At 42.3% G+C, this 16400-nt stretch overlaps 1 protein-coding gene across 1 annotated transcript in view; it reads right to left on the minus strand.

Annotated features, from left to right (window-relative positions):
• LOC122542530 (secretory carrier-associated membrane protein 2) overlaps positions 1–8647 on the minus strand; it is a 46340-nt gene extending 37693 nt beyond the window's left edge. Inside the window, exon 1 of the mRNA XM_087982141.1 lies at positions 8493–8647. Within this exon, the coding sequence (XP_087838267.1) occupies positions 8493–8549 (57 nt within the window). The 5' untranslated portion in view covers positions 8550–8647. The remainder of the gene's footprint in view (positions 1–8492) is intronic.
• Between the last annotated feature and the right edge of the window lie 7753 nt (positions 8648–16400).

Here is a 16400-nt window from a genome sequence, read left to right on the forward strand (position 1 = left end):
CAATCTGTGGAAGTCATTGTCACAGAAGGCTGTGGAGGCCACAGGTAAGTAGATTCTTGATTGGTAGGGGATTATATGGACAACCAGGAGATTGGGGTTGAGAAACATCAGTTATGATTGAATGGCAGAGGCGGCTGGATAGGCTGAATAGCCTAATTCTGGAAAAGCACAGGAAGTCAGGCAGCAGGCAGGAGAATCAACGCTTTGGGCAATATCCTGATGAAGGGCTTTTGCTGGAAATGTCAACTCTCCGCCTCTGATACTGCCTGACCTGCTGTGCTTTTCCAACACTACACTCTCTACTCTGAAAACTCCAACATCTGCAGTCCTCACTTTCTCCTAGCCTAATTCTGCTCCTGTAAATTATGGTCTTATTGTGAATATAACCTGTAACATGAAGTGTAATGATGCATCTTGTAGGTTTACTAAAAGCAACAAATCTGTATAGCATTGTTAAATTTTAACAGTTACAAAATGCACTTTCCTAAATTTCAAACAATAATTTTGACCAAAAAGTATTGTTCCTCCACAATAACCTACTTTTGAACTAAGGAAAGCACCTTAATGACAACTTACTTTCAAATAAAGAGCAGGTAGTGGAAAGACTATGTTCAAATTATTCAAAAGTTATTGGACAGAGGGTAAATGCATCAGTTTGGCATGAGGCCACACAGATGAGAAAGGTCACAGATTACATGTTTGTTCTGAACTGCAGGCTTCAATGGCACTCATCTGGATAGTGGGTGTGGGAAAGGTAGGAAGGGTAAGAGAACACGGAACTAAGTATAGAATAAAAAGGTTTACTGAACTTAAAGCAGAGTGTTTGGTTGTTAGGCACAAATTAATTTGCCTATGATTAAAGAGGTCACCATAATTCTCTGTTCAGATTCTCATGAATAGTCAGAAACATTAACAGTGGAAGAATATAACAGTTCTGTGATAAAAATCATAAGGACTGTCTACCAAAAGAGTCTTGGCAAACACTTGTTTATGTCAATTCTGCGCAGCCAAACTTAATATTTTACACCGAGACAAGATAGCATAAGTCTATTGCCACTACACCTGAAAAATCAAAAAGGGCAAAATCAAAGATGACATTCTCAGTGCAGTGCTGAGGCGTTCTGAGATTTTTGTGGTATGAAAACTGCTATACAAATGCAAATTATGTTCTGTTTGCTAGAAGAAACACTTTAAAAAAGCTATCAAATCAAAAGGAGTAAAATTTTATTTATTTAGTGGAGTCACAATTTGATGATTGTTCTTTTGTAAATAAACATGCAGAACAGAGTGTTCACTAGGGTTGGTAAGGAACTGAGTAAAATATGAGTGCTTAAGATGTTCTGAACAAAAACAACTTTGCAGATTGCAACAGTGTTAAGGCATCAACCATAGAACCAGCTGAAGTGACTAAAGGACACTGAATTAAACTGGTCAAACTTGTATTCTCCAAATAACGTGCTTTGAAAGTTTGTCAAAAATTAAACTGGAAATTAAGTAAAGCAATATTGACCAAAGCCGCATCAGAAACAATCTGAAGTACGTATCCTGGTCTCATTTGTCACAATTTGAAATACAAAAATACTTTTGACAGCTGACAGGTGGTACGCTCAGGAACTCTATATAGAAAAGTTAGGAAATATGTAACTAAATCAAATAAGGAAAAAAGAAATAGTGCAGTCTAGATTCAAAAAAACATGGGTAAAATTAGAAAACAAGTTTGATCAGTTTAATTCAGTGTCTTTTAGTCACTTCAGCTGGTTCAATAGTTGATGCCTTCACACTGCATTCAGGTCTCCTTCCTATCGGAAGGATGTTGAGAGACTTGAAAGGGTTCAGAAAAGATTTACAAAGTTGTTGCCAGGGTTGGAGGATTTGAGCTATGGAGAAAGAGGCTGAATAGGCTAGGGCTGCTTTCCCTGAAGAGTTGGAGGCTGAGGGGTGACCTGATATAGGTTTATAAAATCATGATGGGCATGGATAGGGTAAATAGACAAGGTCTTTGCCTTGGGGGGGTGGGAGATATAAGAGACTTAAGGGGCAACTTGTTCACGCAGAGGGTGGTGCGTGTGGAGAAAAGGCTGCTAGAGAAAGTGGTGGAGCCTAGTGCAATTGCAACATGTAAAAGGCATCTGGATGGGTATAGGAATAGGAAGGGTTTGGAGGGATATGGGTCACATGCTGACAGGTGGGACTAGATCGGCTTGGGATATCTGGTCGGCATGGACAAGTCAAACTGAAGGGTCTGTTTCCGTGCTGCACATCGCTATGACTATCATTTTAGTAGGGAACCCGATGAACTACAATTCATCTCCCTAACATTTTCATTTTTTATCCTTATTTTTATAGTTGCTTAAAGAAAAAACAACATTGTCATATTATACTAGCCCCAAGCCGATCAAGCCAAATTGCTGCCTCTCCAGCTCAGTGGTTAGCCTGGCACTTCCATCCTTCAACTCAAACATAGTTTGATCTCTGCTGATTGCACTCAGACTTTTACCAAATCCTGTTCACTCATGCTATACTTGCTGATTTATATTGGCCCTTAGTCTGGCAACACTCATTTCAATCATCATTTCCTTGTCTCTACCTTCACTCTGCTCAATTTTCTTTATAAGTTCCTCCAGCCCCACAATCCTTCTCGATCTTTGTGCTCCATCAATTTCATTGAGCACTTCGCTGACTTTAATTGCTTCATCATTAGTTTTGCTTTGTAGAGAAAAAAAAAATTAGGTGCAAGAATAGGTCACTTAGTTCTTCAAGTTTGCTATCCCATTAAATAACACAATGACAGATGGGACTGTGGCCACAACTCCACATTGCCATTGAACAGAGACAACCCTTTTTTGAAGGGTCTGCACCTCAGCTCAACATGCCTGATCTTCGAGCACTCCGTACGGGGTAGGGGACAGCAAACAAGTCAGAGGGCCTTACCATTGGTCTTCTCCTAAGCGTGACCGAATTGACCATTAACAGATCCAGGCAGTGAACTGCAAAGGGGGTCATGGTTCTTACTGTCTGCTCCTCTTTCACAGTTATGAGACACTCAGGACATAGTATTGTCTAATATGATCGAGGCATTTAGAGACAGGTAGGTACCATCAGGGCTAGGTCTCATCATTCCAGAAAATGTTATTTTAACTTCATAACCTCCCATTTCTTTATTGAATATTTGTTAGTGTTTTTTGCTGAAGTGCACCAGTGGGGGCTGTTTCAATAATTTCTGGCTTTTCCTTTAGAAGAGGAGAAGTAGCTTTGCTCTGTCTAGCACTGTGCTGTCCCTGTCCTGAGTGTATTTAACAGGGACAATATTGACAACACTTTACTTTCAGTTTAAAAAGAAAGTCAATCTAACTCTGCTTTAAAAGTGCACCACAATTTTGGTTTTACGAGTCTCTGGAGAAAAATTATTCCAAGAATGACAACCCACACTTTTAAATAGCAGCGTTAAATAGTCTGACTCAAACTATGTCACCTACTTCTAATCTCTACCACAAAGGGAAAACGGCATCAATAGTTTCACCATCACGAGTTCCCTACTATCCCATCCTGGGAGTTAACATTAGCCAAAATGTGAACTGGACTAGCCATAAATAGTGTGGCTGTAAGAAAGGTCAGAGGTTAGGAAACCCATGAATAACACTCCTGCTTCCTACCCAAAGCCTGCCCACCATCCACAAATCACAGGGCAGGATTGTGATGTATTCCCACTTGCCTGGATGAGTGCAGCTCCAGCAACATTCAAGGAAAAAGCAGCCCACTTGATTGGCACAACCACAATTGTTCACGCTATTGCTACTGAACATCAGTGGTGGCGTAACCAGCTGCAAATCATACTGCAGAAAAGTTCCAAACCAATGATCAACATTCCCTTTAAGCTGCACAGCCACTTGAAAGTTCCATAAAACCAATCGATGTGCTGATACAATGACTTTCACTTGCACAAATCATTGTTGTGCTCCGACCTTAGAGGTCTATGCATCAGAGCAAAATAAATTGTGGGGGTGGAGGAGCAGAGCCCAAACCACTCCAACTGAGAAAGACAAAGGTGGCTGAAACACCTACATCATCGCTTCTCCAGTATGACCAGGTCAAAATCGCGGAATTCCATAATACTTATTTGTTGGCCTGTCTACATCAAGACTACTACTGGGGCTCAAGGCAACTGCTCACACCACTTTCAAAGCAGCAGGAATGGGTAATAAATGCTAGCCCAGCCAGTGACACCCACATTCCATGAATGAACAAAACAAATACTCCTGTCAGCAACCACCCTGTCAAACCTTCAAGACCTTATCAGCAATCTTCAGCTGCTGAGGTCACAGGCTCTCAAATTCCCTTCTCAGCTTTTCCTCCAAAGCTTTATCTTTCACATTCTCCTCAGTCTGCAATCCTAACAATCTCTTGAAATTTTCATGTCCATACAATATAAAATCAATTAAACTGAACAGAAAGTGAATTTATAACAAAAATTAACAAGTACCATCAAGCTGCAATGCTCAAAAACAACTCATTTACCATCACTTTATGTATAGCATTCAATTATAAAAATAAACTGTTTTACACAATTAGCTACATACAATGTTTACATACCAAAATATTCCAAAAGGTTCAGCCAGCCCATATTTCTAGTTATCTACTTCAGCCTGCATGATGTAAAGGATATTTCAAATCTGTTCCTATTAACAATCTTCAACATAAAGCTGCATCAATCTATTCTTCCCAGAAACAGCATTATACTGGAATACCACAGATTTATGATAAATTTGACACTGACAAGCCTACTGCCTAAATTGAGGTTGCAAGTACATGTTTAATTCTACAGTGCAAAGCCAAATATTTTAGCTGATGAATGGTAACATAAAACATTAACTCTTCCTCCTCTTGTAGATAGAGTGTGAGCACTTAAGTGTTACCAGCAATTTCCTTTTGTTTTTATAGTTCACCTCCTTCAAATCTGGTTATTTTCCATGACTATTTCTAAAGAATACTCTACCTCTGGCCAGGCTATTCCAGAATCCAAAGCTTTTAATAATTTTGGATATGCAATCTACCTTACACATCACGTTACTGAAGGTTTGCTCAGACACTATAGCCTTACTGTAACAGGTCACTCATTCAGATATACTAAAGCCAAGAGAATTCAAAACTATTTTGTCCACCTTTTATGAAAGAAAAAGTATGAAATAGGAGCAGAGGATAGACAATTCAGCCCTTTGAGCCTGCTCCACCACACAACAGGGCCATGGCTTATGTTAGTGATTCAAATTCCACATTGTCACCTACCACCTCCGCCCCCCAACCCATAAGTTTAAACCTCTTTGCCTAACAAGAATCTACCCATCCATCTCAAAAATATTAAAAATATCTCTGCTTCCATTACATTGTAGGGCAGAGTGTACCAAAGTCTTATAAACCTCAAAATTAATTCTCACTGTCCTTTAAGGGACATGACAAATTTTAAAAACAGTGCCCTGGTTCTGGACTCTCAAAAGGAAATATCCTTCCCAGTCAACCTTTTCAAGACCATTCTGAATCTTCAATTAGGTCAACCCTCATTATTCTAAACTAGAGTAGAAACAAACTTAGCCTGTCCAACACATCACACAAAAACAAATCTACGAAACCACCTCTGAATGTCCCACTAAACATTTATGTCCTTTTTCTAAAGGAAAGTGACAAAACTGCACAATTCACCAATGCCTTAATTTAAATTGAAGCATTCTAACCTTACTTGTATGTTCAATTCCTTTCATAAGGAATGACAGCATCCCTTGGGAAGAAATAACTTGTAATCATTCTGTGGCATCACAAACTAACAGCTCAACATGTGAGGAGATTGTAGATTAATTCATGGTAGGTTGGGAACTCACTCTTGCATTTAAAATGTTATTACAACACAGCCCCACAGAATAGGCTCGGATGTTAACATATTAAACTATATTTAGAGGATCAAAGGAATCAGAAATACAGTCATAATCCTTCAAAGAAGGACAGCATGACATCATTAGCGACTGCAAATTATACACAGTTCATTTTTCAGGGAATGATCTTGAAAAGCAGGTTATGCAAAACCTGTACTGAACCTTGGTTTGATCACATTTGGTACTGTGAACTATTTTGCTCTCCATTTTAAAAGTTTATGACAGTATGAGAGAAGTTGCAAAGAGAAATTCACAAGGACGATACTATAATTCCTGTTATTCTAAGGTTAGTATTAAATAGACTTTTTTGGTCTTAAGGTGACAAAATTATTATTCATAGGCAAAGTCTTTTCTCTGGGGTCGGGGAGTCCAGAACTCGACAGCATAGGTTTAGAGTGAGAGGGGAAAGATATAAAAGAGACCCAAGGGGCAACGTTTTCATGCAGAGGGTGGCACATGCATGGAATGAGCTGCCAGATGATGTGGTGAATACTAGTACAATTGCAACATTTAAAAGGCATTTGGATGGATCTATGAAGTGGAAGGGTTTGGAGGGATGGATGGGTTGGGCCGAAGGGTCTGTTTCCATGCTGTACATCTCTATGATTTCATATTAGGTGACAGAATAGAAGTCTTAAAATAATTGGTTTAATAGGGTATACAGAAGCATTTCCAAATGGTGGAAAGAGTCTACAATTAAAGCCATCACTATCAGATTTTAAAATGCAATAAGGAACAAACATTCTCTATAGAATGGTTGGAATATGGAAATACTACTAATCACTAGTAAGTTTGAGATAAATAACAGATGCACTTAAGAACTGAAATATTTACATGATAGTAAAAAAATAACAAGGTTCAAGACAAACCTGCCCAGGTGACTGCACCCCATGCATTACCATTAAAATTCACTCCCTCCAATATCAATACACAGGCAGCAGGGTATAGCATCTACTGCAGCAACCTGTGAAGGCTCCTTCTACAGCACTTTCCAAACTCTCCCTCTATAAATTCAAAAACAAGCAGTAGTTGCTTGGCCATACCAGCAAGCCACAGTGAATGATGATTTGGACATTGTGTCATTCTTCCCTTACTGTCACCAAGCCTGAAACCTGGAAGACACTCCCTAACTGCAATTTATGTTTACCTACACAAGATGGACGACTACAGTTCAAGGAAACTCACCACAATTTACTTAGTCTTTGCCAGTGGTGCTGGCATCACAGCAATTAAAAGGAAAAGACAATATGTTGACTGGGTTAGTGGATTTGTAGTTGGAGAGTTAGTTACATCATCTGTTCAGTTTTTAATGTGCAAAATGCACATAACCAGAAACATAAACGAGAAAGGGGGTCTGAAGAAGCAACATAAAACTGCTTACATTTTTGCCTGTGCCCATTAACGCTGAATGTGAAAAAGCTGAACTATTCTGCTCTGCACACTTCAAAAACAATTCCACAGTACCAGAGAAGACGCAAAACAAATTGACAGGAATGTAGTCACAATACCTTAGCTATTCTGTCAGGGCAGTTACTGAAATGAAAGCAGAAAAACCATTGAGATGGGTGTGGGCTACAGCTTGTTATGAACTTCACTAAATTGCACCTGCTTCCAACTTGGCAAATCACTAAAAACTTTCAAATATTTTTCTGGGGAATACTGGAGGTGTCACACAGTCTCAGGATGTCAGGTAGTATTTCAGAGGAAGGGGGTCGTTCATTCAAGACTGAGAAGGAATGTCTACTCTCAGACACGAGTGACTCTGGAATTCTCCATCACAGGAGGCTGAGTCATTATGTAGGTACAAGAAAGACTTTTAATCAGTAAGGGAATCAAGCTCGGAAGGAAGGTCACTGCATTCGAAACATTAACTCGACTTCTCTCTCCACAAATACTGCCAGACTTGCTGAGTTTCTCCACTACTTTCTGTCCTTGTTTATAAGTGAATCGAGGGTAAAGAGGGGGAAAAAGTTGGAGAGTGGAGTCGAGGATCATCAGAGCAGCCCTGATCTCGTCGAATGCTGGTGCACACTCAATGGGCCAAGTTGCTGTTGATAGGTCTTCAAATAAATAATTTGAGACGGTTATGCTAAACCTGCGCTGATCCTTGGGTTAGATCACATTTCGCACCTTCTGCTCTCCAGATTACAAAAAGGGACAAGGCGAGAAAGGGAAAAGGTGAGAAACAAAAAAAAACACAATCGACAAGGGTAATTACCATAACGCCTCAGTCATCTGATCAGGCTAGTAGGTGAAATAAAAATGCAGTAATTGTGGTGAATGGGTGTGGGCAACGGCTGCTGACTTGAGGTAAAGGGGCACGAACCAAAGGTGTGTCAGCAACCAAACTCGCTGGAGCCCTCAACCTTCCCCGCCCCCGCCAGCCTTTGACTGGACGTAAAAAGCCTGCCCGCGGCTCTCTGATTGGTCGGACAACACGCCAATCAGCCGTCCAGCAGGTTTGGTCGACTCAGGAATGCGTCTCGACGGCCCGCGGCCCAACGACAGCCCACCCCGGAAAAAAAAATTATTTGTTTACGCTTTCCCATCAGCACCGAACTGAAGACTTACTTGAAAGGGATTGATATCCACCGGATCCGCGAACGGATTGGCGTCGAATTCCGACATCGTTTCCGATTCCCTTAATTCTCCCCCTACACGGATATCGGAAAAGTTAACGAACAGCGTTCACCCGCTTCCTTCCTTCCCTCCCGTCGCCGTCGTCGCCGCCACCACCACCTTCACCCGCCAGCCTCTCGCGCTCGCACCCTTCTGCCGAGTGGAACCGCGCAGGCGCGAATAACTCGCTCGCCGTTGCCGGCCAACCCGTGCCCCCTATTGTGATGTCACAAATGACACTTACTCCACCCCACCCCGCGTGATGACAGCCGGGATCACCTGGCCCGGTGCGTCACAATGGGCAGGGTCTTGGGGACAAAGTTGGGACAAAGTTGTACTTTGGGGGTTAGCGAAAGGAGTTTTTTGGGGAAGAGGTAGGAAATGGTGGAAATGTTTTTAGGGAGTTGGAGGAAAGGTTTTAGGGGGATGGAAGGACGGTGTTTTTGGGGAGTTGGGGAAATGGTTTTATTAGGATGGAGGGAAGGTTTTTTTGGGGGGGCGGGGGAGACGGAGGAAAGGAGAAAAAGTTTTTTTTGCCTAACCCACGACCACTCCATCCATTCCGTGCAAAGTCTTGCTGGTTGCTGGAAAAAAAGAAGCCGAACATGCTGGAGAAATTTGACCATCTGCGGCTCAATACAACCTGGAAGAACAATATACCTGTAATTCTATAAAGCAAACAACTGCAGATGCTGGTTTACATCTTGAGCCCCATATGAATTCTTCTGCAGCACTCAACTTCAAGAAAAACCTATAAGTGGAAATAATAATGATTGGTCTCACAGGTTGCAAGTTACCTTGACCAGAGTAGTCAGATCCAATCTGTTACCACACCTTAAATGTTTGACCCATGTCTTCAGCAAAATACTGCAGAAGGATCACAAATAAATGCTGTACATATGCAGCAAATCATGTGCATCTACATGGTCAGGAGTTATTGAAGAAGGTGGATCACCAATTAGTCATAGAATCATAGAGATATACAGCACGAAACTGACCCTTTGGTCCATGCTGACCAGATATCCTACATAAATCTAGTCCCATTTGCCCATATTTGGTGTAAATCCCTCCAAAACCTTTCCAGTTATGTACCTATCCACATGCCTTTTAAATAGAGTCATAGAGATGTACAGCATGGAAACAGACCCTTCGGTCCAACCCGTCCATGCCGATCAGATATCCCAATCCAATCTAGTCCCACCTGCCAGCACCCGGCCCATATCCCTCCAAACCCTTCCTATTCATATACCCATCCAAATGCCTCTTAAATGTTGCAATTGTACCAGCCTCCACCACATCCTCTGGCAGCTCATTCCATACACGTACCACCCTCTGTGTGAAAAAGTTGCCCCTTAGGTCTGTTTTATATTTTTCCCCTCTCACCCTAAACCTATGCCCTTAGTTCTGGACTCCCCCACCCCAGGGAAAAAACTTTGCCTATTTATCCTATCCATGCCCCTCATAATTTTGTAAACCTCTATAAGGTTCACCCCTCCTCCTCCGACGCTCCAGGGAAAACAGCCCCAGCCAGTTCAGCTTCTCTCGATAACTCAAATCTTCCAACCCTGGCAACATCCTTGTCAATCTTTTCTGAACCTTTTCAAGTTTCACAACATCTTTCCAATAGGAAGGAGACCAGAATTGCACGCAATATTCCAACAGTGGTCTAACCAATGTCCTATACAGCCGCAACATGACCTCCCAACTCCTGTACTCAATACTCTGACCAATAAAGGAAAGCATACCATATGCCTTCTAATCCATCCTATCTATCTGTGACTCCACTTTCAAGATGCTATGAAGCTGCACTCCAAGGTCTCTTGGTTCAGCAATACTCCCTAGGACCTTACCATTAAGTGTATAAGTCCTGCTAAGATTTGCTTTCCCAAAATGCAGCACCTCACATTTATCTGAATTAAACTCCATCTACCACTTCTCAGCCCATTGGCCCATGGGGTCCAGATCCTGTTGTAATCTGAGGTAACCCTCTTCGCTGTCCACAACACCTCCAATTTTGGTGTCATCTGCAAACTTACTAACTGTACCTCCTATGCTCGCATCCAAATCATTTATGTAAATGAAAAAAAGTAGAGGGCCCAGCACCGATCCTTGTGGCACTCCACTGGTCACAGGCCTCCAGTCTGAAAAACAACCCTCCACCACCACCTTTGAGCCAGTTCTGTATCTAAATGGCTAGTTCTCCCTGTATTCCATGAGATCTAACCTTGCTAATCAGTCTCCCATGGGAAACCTTGTTGAACACCTTACTGAAGTGCATACAGATCACATCTACTGCTCTGCCCTCATCAACCTTCTTTGTTACTTCTTCAAAAAAGCACAGCAGTTCAGGCAGCATCCGAGGAGCAGTAAAATTGATGTTTCAGGCAAAAGCCCTTCATCAGGAAGGGCATTCTGATGAAGGGCTTTTGCCCGAAACGTCGATTTTACTGCTCCTCGGATACTGTCTGAACTGCTGTGCTTTTCCAGCACCAATAATCCAGAATCTGGTTTCCAGCATCTGCAGTCATTGTTTTTACCTACTTCTTCAAAAAACTCAATCAAGTTTGTGAGACATGATTTCCCACGCACAAAGCCAAGTTGACTATCCCGAATCAGTCCTTGCCTTTCCAAATACATGTACATCCTGTCCCTCAGGATTCCCTCCAACTACTTGCCCACCACCGAGGTCAGGCTCACCGGTCTATAGTTCCCTGGCTTGTCTTTACTGCCCTTCTTAAACAGTGGCACCACGTTTGCCAACCTCCAGTCTTCCGGCACTTCACCTGTGACTATCGATGATACAAATATCTCAGCAAGAGGCCCAGCAATCACTTCTCTAGCTTCCCACTGAGTTCTCGGGGACACCTGATCAGGTCTGGGGATTTATTCACCTTTAACCATTTCAAGACATCCAGCACTTCCTCCTCTGTAATCTGGACATTTCGCAAATGTCACGATCTATTTCCCGACAGTCTATATCTTCCATATCCTTTTCCACTGTAAATATTGATGCAAAATATTCATTTAGTATCTCTCCCATTTTCTGTGGCTCCACACAAAGGCCACCTTCCTGATCTTTGAGTGGCCCTATTCTCTCCCTAGTTACCCTTTTGTCCTTAATATATTTGGATTCTCCTTAATTCTATTTGCCAAAGCTATCTTTTTGCCCTCCTGATTTCCCTCTTAAGTATACTCCTACTTTCTTTATACTCTTCTAAGGATTCACTCGATCTATTCTGTCTATACCTGACATATGCTTCCTTCTTTTTCTTAACCAAACCCTCAATTTTTTTAGTCATCCAGCATTCCCTATACATACCAGCCTTCCCTTTCACCCCGACAGGAATATACTTTCTCTGGATTCTTGTTATCTCATTCCTGAAGGCTTCCCATTTTCCAGCTGTCCCTTTACCTGCGAACATCTGCCTCTAATCAGCTTTCAAAGGTTCTTGCCTAATACCGTCAAAATTGGCCTTTCTCCAATTTAGAACTTCAACTTTTAGATCTGGTCTATCCCTTTCCATCACTATTTTAAAACAAGTAAAATTATGGTCGCTGGCCCCAAAGTGCTCCCCCACTGACACCTCAGTCACCTGCCCTGCCTTATTTCCCAAGAGTAGGTCAAGATTTGCACCTTCTCTAGTCGGTACATCCACATACTGAATCAGAAAATTGTCTTGTACACACTTAAGAAATTCCTCTCCACCTCAACCTTTAACACTAAGGCAGTCCGAGTAGATGTTTGGAAAGTTAAAATCCCCTACCATAACTACCCTATTACTCTTACAGATAGCTGAGATCTCCTTACAAGAATGTTTCTCAATTTCCCTCTGACTATGCGGGGGGGTCTATATTATAATCCCAATAAGGTGATCATCCCTTTCTTATTTCTCAGTTCCACCCAAATAACTTCCCTGGATGTATTTCCTGGAATATCCTCCCTCAGCACAGCTGTAATGCTATCCCTTATTAAAAATGCCACTCCCCCTCCTCTCTTGCCTCCCTTTCTATCCTTCCTATAGCATTTGTATCCTGGAACATTCAGCTGCCAGTCCTGCCCATCCCTGAGCCATGTTTCCCAGTCCCATGTTCCTAACCATGCCCTGAGTTCATCTGCCTTCCCTGTTAGGCCCCTTGCATTGAAATAAATGGAATCAATTTAGGTAAAGGGACAGTACAAAGAGATCTGGGTGTTCTTGTACACCAGTCAGTGAAAGTAAGCATGCAGGTACAGCAGATAGTGAAGAAGGCTAATAGCATACTGGCCTTCATAACAAGAGGGATTGAGTATAGAAGCAAAGAGGTTCTTCTGCAGCTGTACAGAGCCCTGGTGAGACCACATCTGGAGTATTGTGTGCAGTTCTGGTCTCCAAATTTGAGGAAAGACATTCTGGCTATTGAGGGAGTGCAGCATAGGTTCACGAGGTCAATTCCTGGAATGGCGGGACTACCTTACGCTGAAAGACTGGAGCAACTGGGCTTGTATACCCTTGAGTTTAGAAGACTGAGAGGGGATCTGATTGAGACATATAAGATTATTAAAGGATTGGACACTCTGGAGGCAGGAAACATGTTTCCGCTGATGGATGAGTGCCGAACCAGAGGACATAGCTCAAAAATATGTGGTAGACCATTTAGGACAGAGATGAGGAGAAACTTCTTCACCCAGAGAGTGGTGGCTGTGTGGAATGCTCTGCCCCAGAGGGCAGTGGAGGCCCAGTCTCTGGATTCATTTAAGAAAGAGTTGGATCGAGCTCTCAAGGATTGTGGAATCAAGGGTTATGGAGATAAGGCAGGAACAGGATACTGATTAAGAATGATCAGCCACGGTCATATTGAATGATGGTGCAGGCTCGAAGGGCAGAATGGCCTACTCCTGCACCTATTGTCTATTGTCAGTTTAATTTATTAGTCCTACCTTGTCCCTGCCTGCCCTGACTATTTGACTCACTTCTCTTCTCAGCTGTACCCATCTCACATCGATCTATTTCCTCACTATCTTCCTGGCCCACCCCCCCACCTTACTAGTTTAAATCTTCCCAAGCAGTTCTAGCAAACTTCCCTGCCAGTATATTAGTCCCCTTCCAATTTAGGTGCAATCCTGTACCAACCATTACTACTTCCTCTAGCAGCTCATTCCACACACACCACCTTCTGCAAGAAAAAGTTGACCCTCAGGTCCCTTTTAAATCTTTCCCCTCTCACCCTAAACCTATGCCCTCTAGTTTGCCTATTTACCCTAACCATGCTCCCATGATTTTATGAACACCTCTAAGCTCAGCCTCCAATGCTGCAGGGAAAAAAGTCCCAGCCTATTCAGCCACTTATAGCTCAAACCCTTCAACCCTGGCAACATCCTCGTAAATGTTTTCTGAAGCCTTTCAAGTTTCACAACATCCTATAGGAGGGAGACTAGACTGCATGCAATACTCCAAAAGTGGCCTCATCAATGTCTTATACAGCTGCAACATGACCTCCCAACTCCTATACTCAATGCACTGACTAATAAAGGAAAGCGTACCAACCACCTTCACTATCCTATATACCTGTCACTCCACTTTCAAGGAACTATGAACAAAGGTCTCTTTGTTCAGCAACACTCCCCAGGCCCTTACCATTAAGTGTATAAGTCCTGCTCCGATTTGCCTTTCCAAAATGCTGCAGCTCACATTTATCTAAATTGAACTCCATTTGCCACTCCTCAGCCCATTGGCCCCTCTGACCAAGATTCCATTGTACTCTGAGGTAACCTTCTTTGCTGTCCACTACACCTCCAATTTTACTGTCATCTGCACACTTACTAACCATACCTCTTATGTTCACATCCAAATCATTTATATAAATAACAAAAAACAGTGGACCCAGTGCTAATCTCTTGTGGCACACTGCTGGTCACAGGCGTCCAGTCTGAAAAGCAACTCTCACCACCACTCTTTATCTTCAAGCCAGTTCTTTATCCACATAGCTGGTTTTCCCTGTATTCCATGTGATCTAACCTTGCTAACCAGTCTATCATTAGGAACCTTGTTGAACACCTTACTGAAGTCCATATAGATCACATCCACCATTCTGCCCTCATCAATTGTCTTTGTTATTTTTTGAAGTTAGTGAGACATGAAGTTAGTGAGACATGATTTCCCACGCACAAAGCCATGTTGACTATTCCTAAACAGTCCTTGCCTTTCCAAATACATGTAAATCCTGTCCCTCAGGATTGCCTCCAACAACTTACCCACCACCAAAGTCAGGCTCACTGGTTTATAGTTCCCTGGCTTTTTATTAACATTTTTCTTAAATAGTGGCACCACGTTGGCCAACCTCTAGTCTTCTAGCACTTCACCTGTGGCTATTGATGATACAAATATCTCAGCAAGGGGCCTAGAAATCACTTCCCTAGCTTCCCAGAGAGTTCTACAGTATGGCTGATTAGGTCCCAGAGATTTATCCACCTTATTGCATTTTAAGACATCTAGCTTAATATGGGCACTTTTCAAGATAGCACTATTTATTTCCCAAGTTTTCTAGCTTCCATGTCTTTCTCCACAGTAATTATTGATGCAAATTATTTGTTTAGTATTGTATTCGTCTCCTGGGGTTCCACACATATATGGCCTTGTTGATTTTTAAGGGGTCCTATTCCTTCTCTGGTTACTCTTTTACCCTTAATGTATTTGTAGAGTCTCTTTGGATTCTCCTTAACTTTATTTGACAAAGCTATCAAATGTCCCCTTTTTGCCTTCCTTATTTCCCTCTTAAGTATATTCCTACTGCCTTGTATTCCTCCAGGGATTCACTTGATCCCAGCTTTCTCAACCTGACATATGCCTCCGCCTTTTCCTGGACCATAACCTCAATCTATCTAATCATTTAGCATTCCCAACATGTACCAGCCTTGCCCTAACAGGAACATACTATCTCTAGACTCTCATCTCATTTTTGAAGACCTCCCACTTTCCAACATCCCTTTACCTGTGACTAGCCTGTCCCAATCAATGTTTGAAAGCTCATAATACCAACAAAATTGGCCTTCCTACAATTTAGGGAGAAAGTGAGGACTGCAGATGCTGGAGATCAGAGCTGAAAATGTGTTGCTGGAAAAGCGCAGCAGGTCAGGCAGCATCCAGGGAACAGGAGAATCGACGTTTCGGGCATAAGCCCTTCTTTAGGAATGGCAGGGAGGCAGCCCTTACTCTGATCTTTAAACCAACACAACAGACCGCCCTCACTAAGGCCCGAATCTCACACTCTGGCCCACGGGCTCCCTGAATGCTCTGTATGACCGTGACTCGGTGCCGCCAGTTCCCTGATATTAACCCTTCCTGAAGAAGGGCTTATGCCCGAAACGTCGATTCTCCTGTTCCCTGGATGCTGCCTGACCTGCTGCGCTTTTCCAGCAACACATTTTCAGTTTCCTACAATTTAGAACTTGAACTTTTAGATCAAGTCTATCCTTTTCCACCATTATTTTAAAACTAACAGAATTATGATCAGTGGCCTCAAAGTGCTTCCCCACTGATACTTCAGTCACTTGTCCTGCCTTATTTCCCAAGAGAAGGTCAGGTTTTTTCTGTTTCTCTGGGAGGTACATCCACAAACTGAATTTTGAAAATTTTTTATACACATTTAAACAAATTCCTCTCCGTCTGAGCCCTCAACACTATGACAATCCCAGTCTCTGATAATACAAGGCATTGTTTGCCTCGTCAGGTAGAATAAAATTACTAATCAGGAAAAAAAGCTTTCTGAATATTTTGACCAACATGTCTTCCTAAAAAAGAAGCTTTTTTAAAAAAATGGATTGGTTGTCACGTTTGCCTGCACAACAGATATAGACAAGCAGGAGGCTGGAAGAACACAGCA

The sequence above is a fragment of the Chiloscyllium plagiosum genome, unplaced genomic scaffold, assembly GCF_037043375.1.
Source record: "Chiloscyllium plagiosum isolate Xiang-an unplaced genomic scaffold, Cpla_swu_hap1 HiC_scaffold_42, whole genome shotgun sequence".
In the NCBI taxonomy this organism is placed as follows: Eukaryota; Metazoa; Chordata; class Chondrichthyes; order Orectolobiformes; family Hemiscylliidae; genus Chiloscyllium; species Chiloscyllium plagiosum.